Source organism: Sander vitreus, chromosome 5 (assembly GCF_031162955.1).
Source record: "Sander vitreus isolate 19-12246 chromosome 5, sanVit1, whole genome shotgun sequence".
Classification (NCBI taxonomy): Eukaryota; Metazoa; Chordata; class Actinopteri; order Perciformes; family Percidae; genus Sander; species Sander vitreus.
In genome coordinates this window covers 2,041,450-2,055,000 of record NC_135859.1, presented here as the reverse complement: position 1 = coordinate 2,055,000, position 13,551 = coordinate 2,041,450, and the positions used below count along the sequence as shown (strand labels likewise).

At 42.6% G+C, this 13,551-nt stretch overlaps 1 protein-coding gene across 10 annotated transcripts in view; it reads right to left on the bottom strand.

Annotated features, from left to right (window-relative positions):
• fbrsl1 (fibrosin-like 1) overlaps positions 1 to 9,928 on the bottom strand; it is a 293,183-nt gene extending 283,255 nt beyond the window's left edge. For 9 of the 10 annotated variants that reach the window (XM_078250016.1, XM_078250008.1, XM_078250015.1 and 6 more), the window contains exon 1: positions 9,434 to 9,927. In XM_078250016.1, coding sequence (XP_078106142.1) covers positions 9,434 to 9,736 — 303 coding nt within the window. In that variant the 5' untranslated portion in view covers positions 9,737 to 9,927. Of the gene's footprint in view, positions 1 to 9,433 lie in introns of all 10 variants that reach the window. The other variant, XM_078250014.1, reaches the window with a different exon arrangement.
• Between the last annotated feature and the right edge of the window lie 3,623 nt (positions 9,929 to 13,551).

Below are 13,551 nucleotides of genomic sequence, written 5' to 3'. Positions count from 1 at the left end.
AGAATCTTAAATAACATTACATCCTACTCTTAGCGGTAGATGTTTTAAAAGTGGTCTCCTAATTAGCTATTTTCAGATGTTATTCAGTTCTGAAAAGTATGCATGACATAACAATATTCAAAGACCTTGAATGTAAAACAGCACATACTGTATGTCCAGTGTTTGAGCCAGGATTGTAGGAAGGGGATCAAATGGGCCCATTAGTGTTTTCCTAGGGAGTCATTGCTTCATTCAAGCATAAACAATGCTTTGGAGTACTGTACATCAAGTACAAATTTGAGGTACTTGTACTTTACTTGAGTCTTTTCTTTTCATGCCACTTTCTACTTCTACTCCGCTACATTTCAGAGAGAAATATTGTACTTTTTACTCCACTACATTCATCTGTTACAGCTTTAGTTACTAGTTACTTTACACATTAAGATTTTTGCACACAAAACACATGTAGTTTATATAACATGAAGTTTTATTATAAATTAAACTACCCGACAATATACAGGCCTACAATGATGAACAATGAAATGATCATTAGGATTTTTCTAAATTGAGTACTTTTACTTTTAATACTTTAAGTATATTTTACATAACCCTGATGATACTTATATACTTTTACTTAAGTAACATTTTCAATGAGGGACTTTTACAGTGTGGTATTAGTACTTTTACTAAATACTTCTTCCACCACTGACTATGTGTTAGCGTTAGCGGTTGGTCAGAGCGCCACTGCTGTTGAGCTACAATGTACGGGGCTGGAAAATAACGTACGCAGGCATCTTACGTAAGATTGTTTATTGACCAACAGACTCCTTACTCGGTCTTTGAGAACAGCAGAACACACGCTACTATCTTTTTAAATATCAAAATGATACATAACGTCATTTCACGTCCTTTTGGCTGAGCGTAGAGACACTGGCTTGTGATGTTTACTAGGTATCAGCCAACAGCTCATTTTGTAGTTTGGCTAACTCAAAAATAAATGCTCACACAGCTGATTAAATAAAAAAAAAGGGAAGCCTGCTAATAGCACTGATAACCTTGATTTTATGGGGACACTCGGGTGCAGGGAGGTTGTAAAGAGTTGGGGAATTTAATGTTTTTTATTTTCACATTTTGTGCTGGCTTAAACCTTTAGTGATTGCTAGTGGCACACAAAAAGTGCAAGCATCTACAAAAGATTTTTTTTTCTCTTGACATAATATCAGTAGCATGGCCGAGCAAAGCACTTTATTATAAGTATTCACCTTGGTTTGCAGGTCAGCATTGTTAAAAGACTTATTGCTTCCCCCCCCCAAACGCACACGACTCAGGAAGACCAATCAGCAGATCTTAGCGCTGAATGAGTCTGCATAGCTGGAAAAAATGACCTACACTCTCATGCAAACAAAATGTTGAAAAGGGATTAAAGTGATGTGAGGGTTGAGGCAAGCCAGGCTTTCAGAGCTCTCTCTTTTGCTGTCTGTCAGTGAAGGACACGGCTGAAAAGGAAAAACAGCCATTACTTAATGAGCCACTTAAAGAGTGCCCTCTCTATTTAGGTTTCATTATTTGTATTGTAAATCCTTCACAGCCCTCGTCTGTTAGTCATTTATACAGAGCTTCTGTGGCCAAGTGCACTATTACAGATTAACCAAAATCACAAGGCTGGAAAATACCTCAGCTGAATGACAAATATGATTACTGTGAAGTTATCTCCAAATCATTTCTTTTTCTCAAATTGCTGAAATGAAATATCTTTTGTTAACATTGTTTAGTAACATGCATTAATCAAGCAGTTGAGGAACCAGAGAGGGGTTATGAAAAAGCAAAAAAAAAGCAGAAATCAAGACAAATCAGCAGTGGATAATTACCGGGAAACCTTCTAATCCATCGCAGGCTCCGAGACAGCATCTTAATCACAGCGTAATTACATCCTGTCATTCACCGCAATGAAAACACTGAGACAGGAAGATGGAAGACGGCTCAGGATGACGAGCAGGAAATGGATATATATATATATATATATATATACAACAAGCTACCAACGTGTTTTATGTGCCACTTAATATGTGTCAGCTATGTTGTACACGTGTTGTTCACGCGCCATGGTACCTGAAAACAAAGAGGCTCTTATTCTGAAGTTTTTATAGTGCTGGTACATTCAGGCTGTGGCATGATACCTCAAAATAGACTGACAAACTGACAGGGCTTCACAAAGGACCCTCGAGGGCCAGCATGCATTTATATTGCTCCCTTCCAAAAAGTACACCAGTGCTGCTGGCTGAAAGCCTAAAAAAATGAGGAAATACAGATACATCTCTTTTCTGCCTGGGTATGGCACTCCAATATTTTTTTGTTACCAACTAAATGTGTCCTACCACTCACTGTGAAAACTATCAAGTACCAACAGCCAGCATCAGAGGCATGCTCAGATGCGTACTCTTCTTAACAAATTGTTTGATCACGCAGCATCTCTGATTTAGATCACAATTTCACCAACTTCAGAGCAGTTCATGCAGGAAGAAGACTCGTCAGTCTTAGGCCTGATCTCTGAGGTACTGAGGTAGTTTTCTGGTAAACAATGCGCAATGTAAATGTGTATCCTTGAAGTCTTACAAGCATGTTGGACACACGTCCTTCCTCATAAACATTTACAAAGCAAGCACTGCATTTTGGAATATTTAAAATCCTACATGGTTAGCATCAGTATCTGCTAGCTTGCGGTCTTCTTCGATGCATTTACGGGTGCATTGCTACGCTTTGTTACCGCCACCAATAGTCGATCAGCAGAATAGCGTGGAACAGGTTACAGGAATTTGTATTGCATCGCCTGGGTGCATGTTCAGTTTGATTTAGTTTAACGTCTGATCCAAACAAAGCAAGGACCCACTCATAAACACTGCTCCATAGTCCTACTAGTGGTCAAACACCACAGGGTACCTTTAAACCAACTTTGTCTGTCTGTTGTCATTGAAATGTCTATGCTGCTGTGCCCCTGCACCACCCCACGGCCACACGTGTCAAAGCCCCTGTTATTTATAAGCCTTTATTTCTGATAAATTGATGTAATAGACACGGTTCACTTGTGGTGTCTTTCCTGAACTTTAATAACACAAAGCTCTTGTACTGCTAAATGTTTAGATAATCCTCAAAGCAAGGTATCCAAAAGTATTGTTTTGGGATCATTAATTAAAACTGGGTATTGTATCGCTTTCCTTGCCCGGCAGCTAGATTCTCGCGATATCACAAGATCACACGAGAATCCCGGAATCACATATCACACGAAAGATCCTTCTTGTCGGGCTTCAAGTAATGCGTTTGTGTCTGAACAGCAGCGGACCGAACCAATCAGCGTCCGGTCAGGAGCTACTGGCAGCTCGGGTGTAGTTAAGGTGTGTGTGTGACGGCCGTGACTGTTCGTTCAAACAACAACGGCGGAGGTGAGACAGATGGTTCACCCATGCGCTTGCCAGGTTTTTTTTTAAAGTGCTTGAGTTTTACAATCAGTTCCCATTGCTGGCTCCTCAGATGGCTCTGTGTAACAAACCTCTGGCTCGTCAGGTTATCGTAACTGAAAATGTCAAACAACCCCTAGTGCCTTTACATCTCAGGATATACACCATTGATACATTAACATCCTTAAGAGCTGAAATTATTACTTGTTTAATCAATTAGTCAGTTCAAAATGAATCAGCTAAGCAAATCAATTAACAGTTTGTAATTTTTTAGGCAAAGATTATTTGGTTCCAGAATCCCAAATATGAGCATTTGCTTGTTTTTGTTCATCTCCTATAACAGTAAACTGAATCCCTTTGGGTTTTGGACTGTTGGTCTGACAAAACAAGCCATTTAAAGACATCAACTGGGATTAATCAGTAATGATAATAGATCCTACATATACATGTGTTACATCTGTTGTCTAAGCTGGCCTCCAACTCCTTTGTTTGACTTGGGAATCTGTGAACTGAAGCATTCTCTCCACTTATTTTGTGTCACATAAATCCTCCACAGCTGAATACAAGTGTAGTTTTGTAGTAACAGAGGAGGCTGACAAAGTGATCGCCATGCTTTCAGATCCACATGAACACACTACCACAACACACTAGAACCTTCCTTGGGTGGATATATTTAGGTCACTGGTTGATGGCTTGGACAGATGCACAGTGGAGGTCCAATCCTGTGTTTGTGTGTGTGCGAGAGCGAAAAGGCTTGTGAATGTAACCATGCATTTGTCAGCTGTGCTGTCGCCTACAGTGTGTGGCAGTTAGAGAAAGCCGGGGCCGGGGGACGTCCCGCTGGCATTAAGAAAGCTCTCTCTGTGGGATGCGTCAGGCAATGAGCAGGGGAGCCTCGGGGGGTTGCCTTGTTAATTAAAGCTGGAGTTGTTTGTCAGTGCCGGCATATGATGCACAGTGCTATCACTGTTGGGGGAAAAGAGAAAACACGAAGCAAGATTCCTGCAACAAATCTGCTGCCTCACCACAGAAGCAAGACATCTTACTATAGCAACGACTGCTGTGGCTTCAAGTGTCACTATCAGTTTGCACTGTGTCACCCCAACTGCCAATCAGGCAGAGCGAACGCACAGAGCTGACCACAAGGAAAAGATGGGGGAAGATGGGATTTACAAACCACCTAAGATCTTTTTCAACCCATTAATCTCAAGAAAGCATCCCATTCGGCTGATGCTCAGAAGACCTCAAGAAAGCTCTGCACAGGTGCTACCAGGGTGCTTATTAATTGTCTTTGGCAAGTAATGTTCTGACATGAAGTGTCGTCACTTGGCAGAGGATTGCTCCTGAGTGTTAGCTGTACTAATGACTGCTAATAAGGAACACATGGTGTTATCTGAGCGCTAGCAGTGAGACGCCCAGTAATGAACGCTATGGGACTAGAGCTGTAGAGGTGCAAGTATGGTTATTTTGGGGAAAAGCCTAAAACAAAAATGTAATTATTTGAGACCTTCATTGATGAAATAGAAAGACACATACTTGTAACTGGAATGTTGCTGGCTTAGATCCACGCACCAGCTGGGAAAATACGGGCGGAGAGAGTGAAGCAGCAACTCGCAGCTTCCCTAACAACAACTGTCAAGCTCCCCTAGGGCAAGGGACTTCATTTCCCATATTGCTTACGTAAAACTGCTTCAGTGACTAACAGCAGATGATGATTAGTGTAAGTGTGTCAAACAGGGCCTTAAGAAAAATATAGCAAAACTTCCCTGGATAAATAAAGAGACAGTCTCTAGAGCCCATCAAGAGCTTCTATTTATGAAACCCATTTTTTGTCTGAATGCCTGGCCTTTCGGCTTCCTGCCCTTGACACCGATGTAATATCACTAAATCAAATAAACCTAAATCCCCATTAGAGTGAATTTAGAAACTCATGCTGCTGAACGAAAAGCCCAAACAAATCTGTAAATTCATGTCAAAGCAGATGAACAGAAGGATTGTGGATTAAAGAGAGGGGATTTGCCACTGCGACGTCACTCACAGAGCAAATGGAGCAAATCAAACATCTTATTAAAAGTGTGACAGAGGGATAATTGTGTCATTTTTATTATCTGCTCACTTGTTCGATACCCAGAGGGAGACTTCTGGAGGGTTTAAGCTGCAGCGGGTAATTGTTTTAAAGCGCTGCTGTCAGGTAAAAACCTTCCATTTCCAGGGGGTTGGCTTTTCAGCATTTGAGTAAAATGTGAGTATTAATTATTCTTTCTAACATTTATTAAAAAAAAAAAAATGTAAAGTGGTATCTCTTGAAAAGTGAGCGAGGGGTAGTAACTGGTGATGTGAATTCTCAATCCAAGAAAGAATTATAAAAACCGCCCAAACTGGACATACAAGGTTTTTTGTTCCTTTCTCCTTGTATAGCCCAACAGAATGTGCTTATACTGTTATATATATATATATATATATATATATATATATATATATATATATATATATATATATATATATATATATATAACATTTCTCTAATCACAATAAGGTGCCCGTGACAAAGCAGGACGGCTGTGTTTGTACGGTCTATTTGTACAGGTAAGTAAGCGGCTTTCCGATGAGAAACGGGGGGATTCAACGCAAACAAACACGCCATAATCAAATGAGGTCACGGCTGCAAATTGCTTTCGGCTGTAATGAAACAGGTTCACGGGAGCGGGCGAGACCCCCGTACAGCCTAAGCCTTCATCAAGGGAGCTTGTTCCTATCAGCGCAGAGCTAGAATATCAAAAACAACAACCTACCGATTTTGCTTATAGTCCAATACAGTCAAAGTGCCCTGGGAGGAACCCATAACCTCTGGCTGTTAAGAACAGACAGTAGCATCTGTTCACAAGTTACAGACTAAAATAGGACTATCGAATGATGGTGACAGGCAGCAACCCAAAGGTGACAGGGATTTTATGAAACATGTTCATCCTCGAGTGCATTAGAGAACAGCAAAGGGCTTAGATAGAGATTAAAAGAAACAACATACAGTAGAATAAATATTGGTATGTTTGCCGTGTGGGCTCATTGAACCCAGAGAGGATGAGATATGGATGTTGGCAGAATGCTAATGAGACTGAAAGGCCTGACATAAACACAACCGTGCTGGCCATCAGTCACTTGGAAGAGGTCAGGAGGACCACACACACCCTCCGCCGAGGGTGAGCGGGCTTATCCGAGCATGACGCAATAGGTCAGAGCTGTTCCCTGGCCAAACGCTGCTGTGTCCTCCTCATAATTGATGAGCAATTAGCACAGGTAGTGTAGGTCATGAGCTCCACCGGAGCGTACAGTGAGTAGGTGAAAGTGTGAGTCATGACCGATTATGAGACATTTCCAGAGGATACACATTTCAAACTCTGCATTTCATTCGCAGTGATGCAACTTATTACTGAAAACAAATGTGATCACCACCGTGACTAACAGTAAACGGTGTATGAAATATGTATATAGTCAACATGCTCATTTCTTTCTCCCTATGCAGGGAAACCAAGGGACAAAACACACAAAAAACCTGAGCACATCTCCTCATGTAATTGCACCAAATCCACCAACATCATTTAATAAGCGCAGTCCATTTGCATGCAAATCAGACCAATTACCAACAAGTAGCTGGCATGAGAGTATTATTTCACATAGAACCGTATCATGCCTCATTTGCTTAGCCTTGAAACATAAGCTCCTATGCAGACCACACTGTTTTCTCTGTTGGATTTACAACATGGATTTAGCACTTGAGTAAGAAAACTATTACTGCTCGGGAAGAAAAATTGAATTATCGTCTTACTTAATTTCCCTCTCAAACACAAAGGGGCAGCGGTTTTATTATGATAAAGCATCCAAAGATTTTTGAAATACAACCAACAAACAGGATGGCAGCAGCCGGGATAAGATGTGAAACGTGAACAAGAATGACTTCTACCTAACTGTATGAAACCCACACATGAGGATATTCCTAGAGGTCAAAATGGCAGGGCACTGGGTTGACAGCAGCGGAGACACCAGCATACTGGCAGAAAGAAAGAAACGCTTTGCTGCTATGACATCCTCAAAGTCGTTCACAGTCAGCAGCTGTCAGAAGTGGCAGCCACGCGGCACAAAGGGCAGAAATACTCACAAATACAACATCACAGTGCGCTGCACTCATACAAATCAATAGGAATATGCACCAACACACATTTTCATTCATATCTCATGCACATTTGATAACAAGTATTTTAGGGAGGCAATGCTGTAGCCTCGTTGTGGCACCAAATGGGGAGTCTATCCTACTTTATGATGCTCTGGAATCTCCTACTGTATCATTATGGGAGTTCATGAGGTGTAACATGTTTAATCTATATCGTACTGTAGCTACATAGTTTCCCCTGCTGTGTGTAGGGTTTGTTCTACAATAATTACAGGATAACAATAGCTCTTTGTGGTTAGGGTTCATGCACCCCTCCTCTTATCCCTCCCCTATCTGCTTTCACACCCATTCTAAGCACCTCGAGGGGCTGAGCTACGAGCTAGGAATAGCAATATAACTACTGATGACCCGGACAGGTCAAACTTGTTAACAGAGGGGAGGTGGTGTGTGAATCTTCCACGCTATATATGCAGGCGGACAACTGGTTTATATGTCATGCAGTTATTTATTTTATTTTTTGGGGGCTTTTCCCTTTATTTGATAGTGACAGTGGATAGACAGGAGAGGTGGGAGAGAGATGGGGGATGACACGTAGCAAAGGGCCTCAGGTCGGACTCGAACCCGGGCCGCTGCGAAGGACTCAGCCTACATGGGGCGCACGCTCTTATTGGGTGAGCTAGAGGTCGCCCCGTCATGCAATTTTGCTACAAATCTGCATTCAACCATTATACTGAGTAAGTACTATGTAGGAGGAAAGAGTCAATCATGACTGATTAATACTGTTGCTAAGCCTACATGGGAGTTTGTCATCGAAATGAGGTGACCTGTGGTAAGATCAGGGCTTTTAAATGAGGTCATCATCTGAAAATATACAGACCTCATTGGGCGTGTAATATGTTAGCTATGTTTATTAAAGCAAGTGATTTATATTTCAACTACAGTAGTGCTGCCATTACCAGAATGAGCCATGGGGGGGAAAAACACACAGACCTGCGTACCTTGTCAGTCAGCCTGATGTCCCACAAGGAGCGATGTTTTATTTGTCATTTGGAACATCACGAGATAAAAGAGATAAGAGGATGTCACAGGAGAACCTCCTTTCTTCCTGACATCATTCCTCTGACAGTAGACATACCACAGCATCATGACAGAAACACAGTTATCAGCGCATGCTGTATCAGCCTGGAACACATGAATGGCAGTTTATCAAAGAGCAAAATGTCAAGAGTGCACTCACAATGAATAAAACAATCCAAGCCAGAGCCATTACAGACACACACACACACACACACACACACACACAGCAGTTTAGTTTCCTCAACAAACCATACGCTGCCAATGATTAACATCTCATTCACCAAGCCTTCAACTTGTGATATTCTGCAAACAGAGTTTGTGTGCTGCTGTGATTGTCAAACACTTTCATGTCAAGGACTCCAAACAGACACACATTCAGCTCCATGGACCAGGCAGCCCAATAAGAGAACACTGGTGCTGTGTATTGAACTCTACAGCTGTCAACAGCCATGTGTGATGAGAATCAAACCAAGGATTGATCGGAGACACCTTGGGGGGGGGGCTGAATCTCTGATCTACACTATCAGATGATTAGAAGAGTCATCCTTATCCCGTCTCTGATTGGCATCATCTCAACTAAATGAGAGACAATTAGACTAGTCATCAGTAGCTGGTGAGTGAGTGGGGGGCCCCCACTTTGAGAACCACTCCACTGATGAAGAATGCAACACACACACACACACACACACACACACACACACACACACACACACACAAACAAACAAACAAACAAACAGGTAATGATCGGGTTCCTCCTTACCTCCAGACGGTCCAGGCTGATGAAACTGGCTATAGCAAATCCATCAATGATATCCTCCTCCTGCGAGCTGGACTCCCGTCTCTTCTGCCGGGGGGGACGTGGAGCTCTGGCGGCGGCCGCAGGGCGCGACGCCTTTTTACCGGTCAGGGAGGCGGCGTCCATCCCCGGACTGTGTCCCTCCCTGTCGGAGCAGGAGGAGTTGGGGTCGGGGCTGCGGGCGTCTCTGCTTCCTGCCTCCCGCAACCTCCGCACCCTCTCCCGCTTGGACCGGCATCTCCGACCCTGCTTCAATTTGCCATCCATGTCGTTAGAGAAAGCTTGCAGTGTCAAAAAAGAAACAGAAATATAACTCCACAGTAGGTGATGTCGCCTAAACGCTCGCTGCACCGTGTAATAACAAGTAACACACACACTGAACTGTCAATTGTAGGCTGCGCTATAACGTGAAGATATAGCGCTGCGCGCGCGTGTGTGTGTAATTAACAACGCAATTATAGCCTTATAACACTCAATGACCTTGAGTATAAACATCCCCAATCTCCATTACGATAAGCAAATGTTCAAGTATCCCACTCAGGCGAGAGAGAAAGAGAGCAAAGCGACGCGGATCCACACGCTATTTTGTCACGAATCTGCACTATGTCGACGCGGTATCCGCCAAAGCAGGTGCAAAACGGCGAAATAGTTAAAAATCCACGCATTACAGCCGCTTTGGAACTTTTGTTGCATCGGAATAATAACAAGCGATGTTAAAGCCTAACCTCGCTGCATACCGCAGACAGCGCAGAGAAATCATGTCGCTGCCCGTTGTTGTTTTCCACCAGCCCAATCCCTGATCCAGGGCTGTCAAATAAAGAGCTTTGGATACTATCCGTCCGGAACAAAAAACGCCTGGCGAACAAGTAGGCTACGTATCGATTGTGGCTGCTGGATGAGTGAATAATCCCTTACGCGTTTGAGTTTTAAACCATATTCCTCTCTGTGCTTTCAGGGGGAGAAAGGATCCCAAGTCTGAGAGCTACTTATGCGCAATATTTCCGAATGATCCGAACCCTCCGAATAAGACAACCATCCAGTGTGTAGCCAAACTCCATGAGGCGATGAAGCGGTCTATTCCAGTTTAGATAATGTTGAGTTTCCTATAAATCCACTCCGGTCCGTCCCTTGGCTGCTCAGTTGCTCAGTGGCTCATGGTATTTTCTATTCGCATAAGAAGGCTTTGATAAGTGTCCTTAAAGCGACAGGAGTGATTAAAATCTCCCCCCCCCCCCTCTCTCTCATTCCCCTCATCCGAAATTAAGAGACACAGTCAAGCTTCAGAGAACCCACATAACTGACGTATTTCCGCCACCTCTGGCCTACACTTTACCATAGGAAGGAAGCTGGTGTAAAAAGAAAAACGGAAAAAAATCATTCTCTTAACTATTGGGCACACTTTGTCACACAAGGCACTATTTTAGTCTGTCTGCTAGAGCTGATGCCACATCATGCATAGCCCACTGACTGCGCTGTCACTGGTAATACACACACACACACACACACACACACACACACACACACACACACATACACACACACGGTTTTGACAACTTCTCCATTGTGATGTTAGATATCATCCCCCAACTCTGAGTTCCCCAGCACACAACTCAAAAACAAAAAGTGGAAAGTTCCATTTCATTGTCAGATTATTGTCAAAATTTCACAATGTACAGTAAATATTTGAAATATTGATTGTAATACTTACCCTGCCCTGTGTGCCCGCAGCTTTTTTTAAACCCTGGAGCAGGGTTTGGTGTGTTTCCCAATCCGCAGCGTGGGGACTTCCAGGGGTCCTTTTGGGAGTTCCAAGGAGTGCTCTGCAAAGTACAGCACAGCCTTTCAAGCCTCTATGATACATATAACAAATCAATATGTGGCAGGCATTGACATTGTGTGGTGTAATTTATATTGGCTTAATATGCAAAAGTGTGTGGACCACCACACTAGTTGAAATCCACACTGCATACTACAGTGTGTGACTACGTATTGTTTCAAAGTATTGTGGCAGAAAAAAAGTGCAATTTATCAAAAAATTGTAAAGAAATCTACAGTAAAAGATAAAACCCTCCTCTCCATCTCTGTCACACTATGATACAGGACATTTTAACTGTACCATCAATCGCACATGAAAATATAGTCCCAGAAACCACCCTTGAATAAAGGAAGCTTGAACCTGCCATCTTTTATCTGTGGTTTAATTCCCACTAAGATAGTCTAAACTTCACATGAGGATATACATTAAACTGTCAAGCTGTGTGTAACTTAATGGGTAGAACATACTGTAGCAGAGCCTCAGGGAATGCATTAGGATGGATTAAAGCATGTAGCAAAAAAATACAATTATAAATGACAGGAAAGATGAAAAGGTCTGACATGCAACAAAGATGAGGTAAATTCATACCCTGTATGATGCAGGAACACACTCATAATAAGCACATTAGCCTATTCAGTCAGCAGCTCATCCTGTTGTCTATCTGATAAGAAAAGAAGCAGAGGAACTACATCAGGAGAGTTTGCGGGTCTCATTAGTAAGAGTCAGATGGGGACATGAGGGGAGAAGCTCTGATGATGAACATTTAATATCAGAGGCTTACTGGTAAAGATCTCATACCAAGGTGTGTGAGCTGGAAAGACATTTACAACATTCAGCTAGTGTGAAATATCGCATAAAAGAATCCTCTGGCTCATTATTTGATCTTCACAGCACAGGAAAGCAGTGAAAGCAAAGCAGCGAAGAGCCAGACTGAAATATGTAGGCAGTTAGTGCGGTGGTTCAGGTGTGGGAATTTTCTTTTATGGCGAGAATCTTCTGTGAAACTGCAAAGCAATGCATCAACATGCTAAACGAAACTACTTTTATGCAAATACAGGGTGTGCTGCAGGGTAAATTATCCCAGAGCACTGTAGGTGATTAAACCAGAGGCTGCACTGAGTGACTGAGTGAGTATGATGAAGTTTTTATGATACACTGCTGCGTCAGGTTTACACTGTGTAATCTAAACGCAAATGCCAAAAATGTTATACCTAGACGCTGCTCGCAACTGGCTGCGGTTCAAGGCCCATAACGAAGAACGCCCTCGTGTACTTTTCTTCCAAGCAGCAAATCTGAGGATGGCAGCAAGTGTGTTCTACCTGTATGTTGCTTTGGAGAACAATAACCAGGTGAGTAGCACATCAATCTTTGAGCAAATGGACCTTTTCAGGAACCTGAGACGGTATCATTTTCGTGTTACTTTAACCTCTGTACCCGCTGTGAATAAACCCCTCTCTGTTTGAGCAGCTTTGCAAGAACTAATTCAGTAAGGAGATTAAAAAAGTGGGAACAGGTATGGTGAGAGAGCCGTGGAGGAGAGGGAAGAGATTACCTCTGTTTCTTCCATGCTACTATTTGCTGTGAGCTTAATCCATAACTACAGACTCTGAGCTCCCACATCGCAGTCATTCAAACACTAGTCTCTTTGAAACGCTTAGCCCCGGCTGTGCTGAAAGCTAAAGGGAGGGAGCCTGTCATGCTTTTATGATGTTTAAGCGGCAGAATTGTTTTTCTCTGCCTCTGCCACCACGATAAGGATTTATTTGATGTCGCTGGGGACAAGGTGCTCCTCGCTTTAAAGGGTTATTTTCGTTTGAGATGGTTCGAAGAGTGTACTGTGCGGTGTAGACATGGGATTGAGAGGTGAAGGATCTGAAGCAAGTGATACAAATAAATAAGAATTCTCCTCAAGTACACACCGTATCTTTCGTAAAGAATATAGCCCCACGGAAATCAATAAACCTAGATTTCACACTAGAGCACAAGGCTGCTGTAAGACACAAATCCCTACACTGTTGAATGAATTCTGTTGGTCTCACAACATAATTTGTGCACAGTCAGTGTATGTATTAAGACCACATTCATCGAGTGTGGAAGATACCTCTGCTCTCTTAAAGCGTAACTCTCGCCAAAATGCAACCTAGGGTCTTTTTGTGAATGTACCTGAGTCAAACTTTCGTTTAAAAGCATAATTAGGACAGAATCGCCACTTTTAAGATGTACCGTATTTTTGTTTTTCAGTCAAATGGCCTTTTGAATGGGAGTG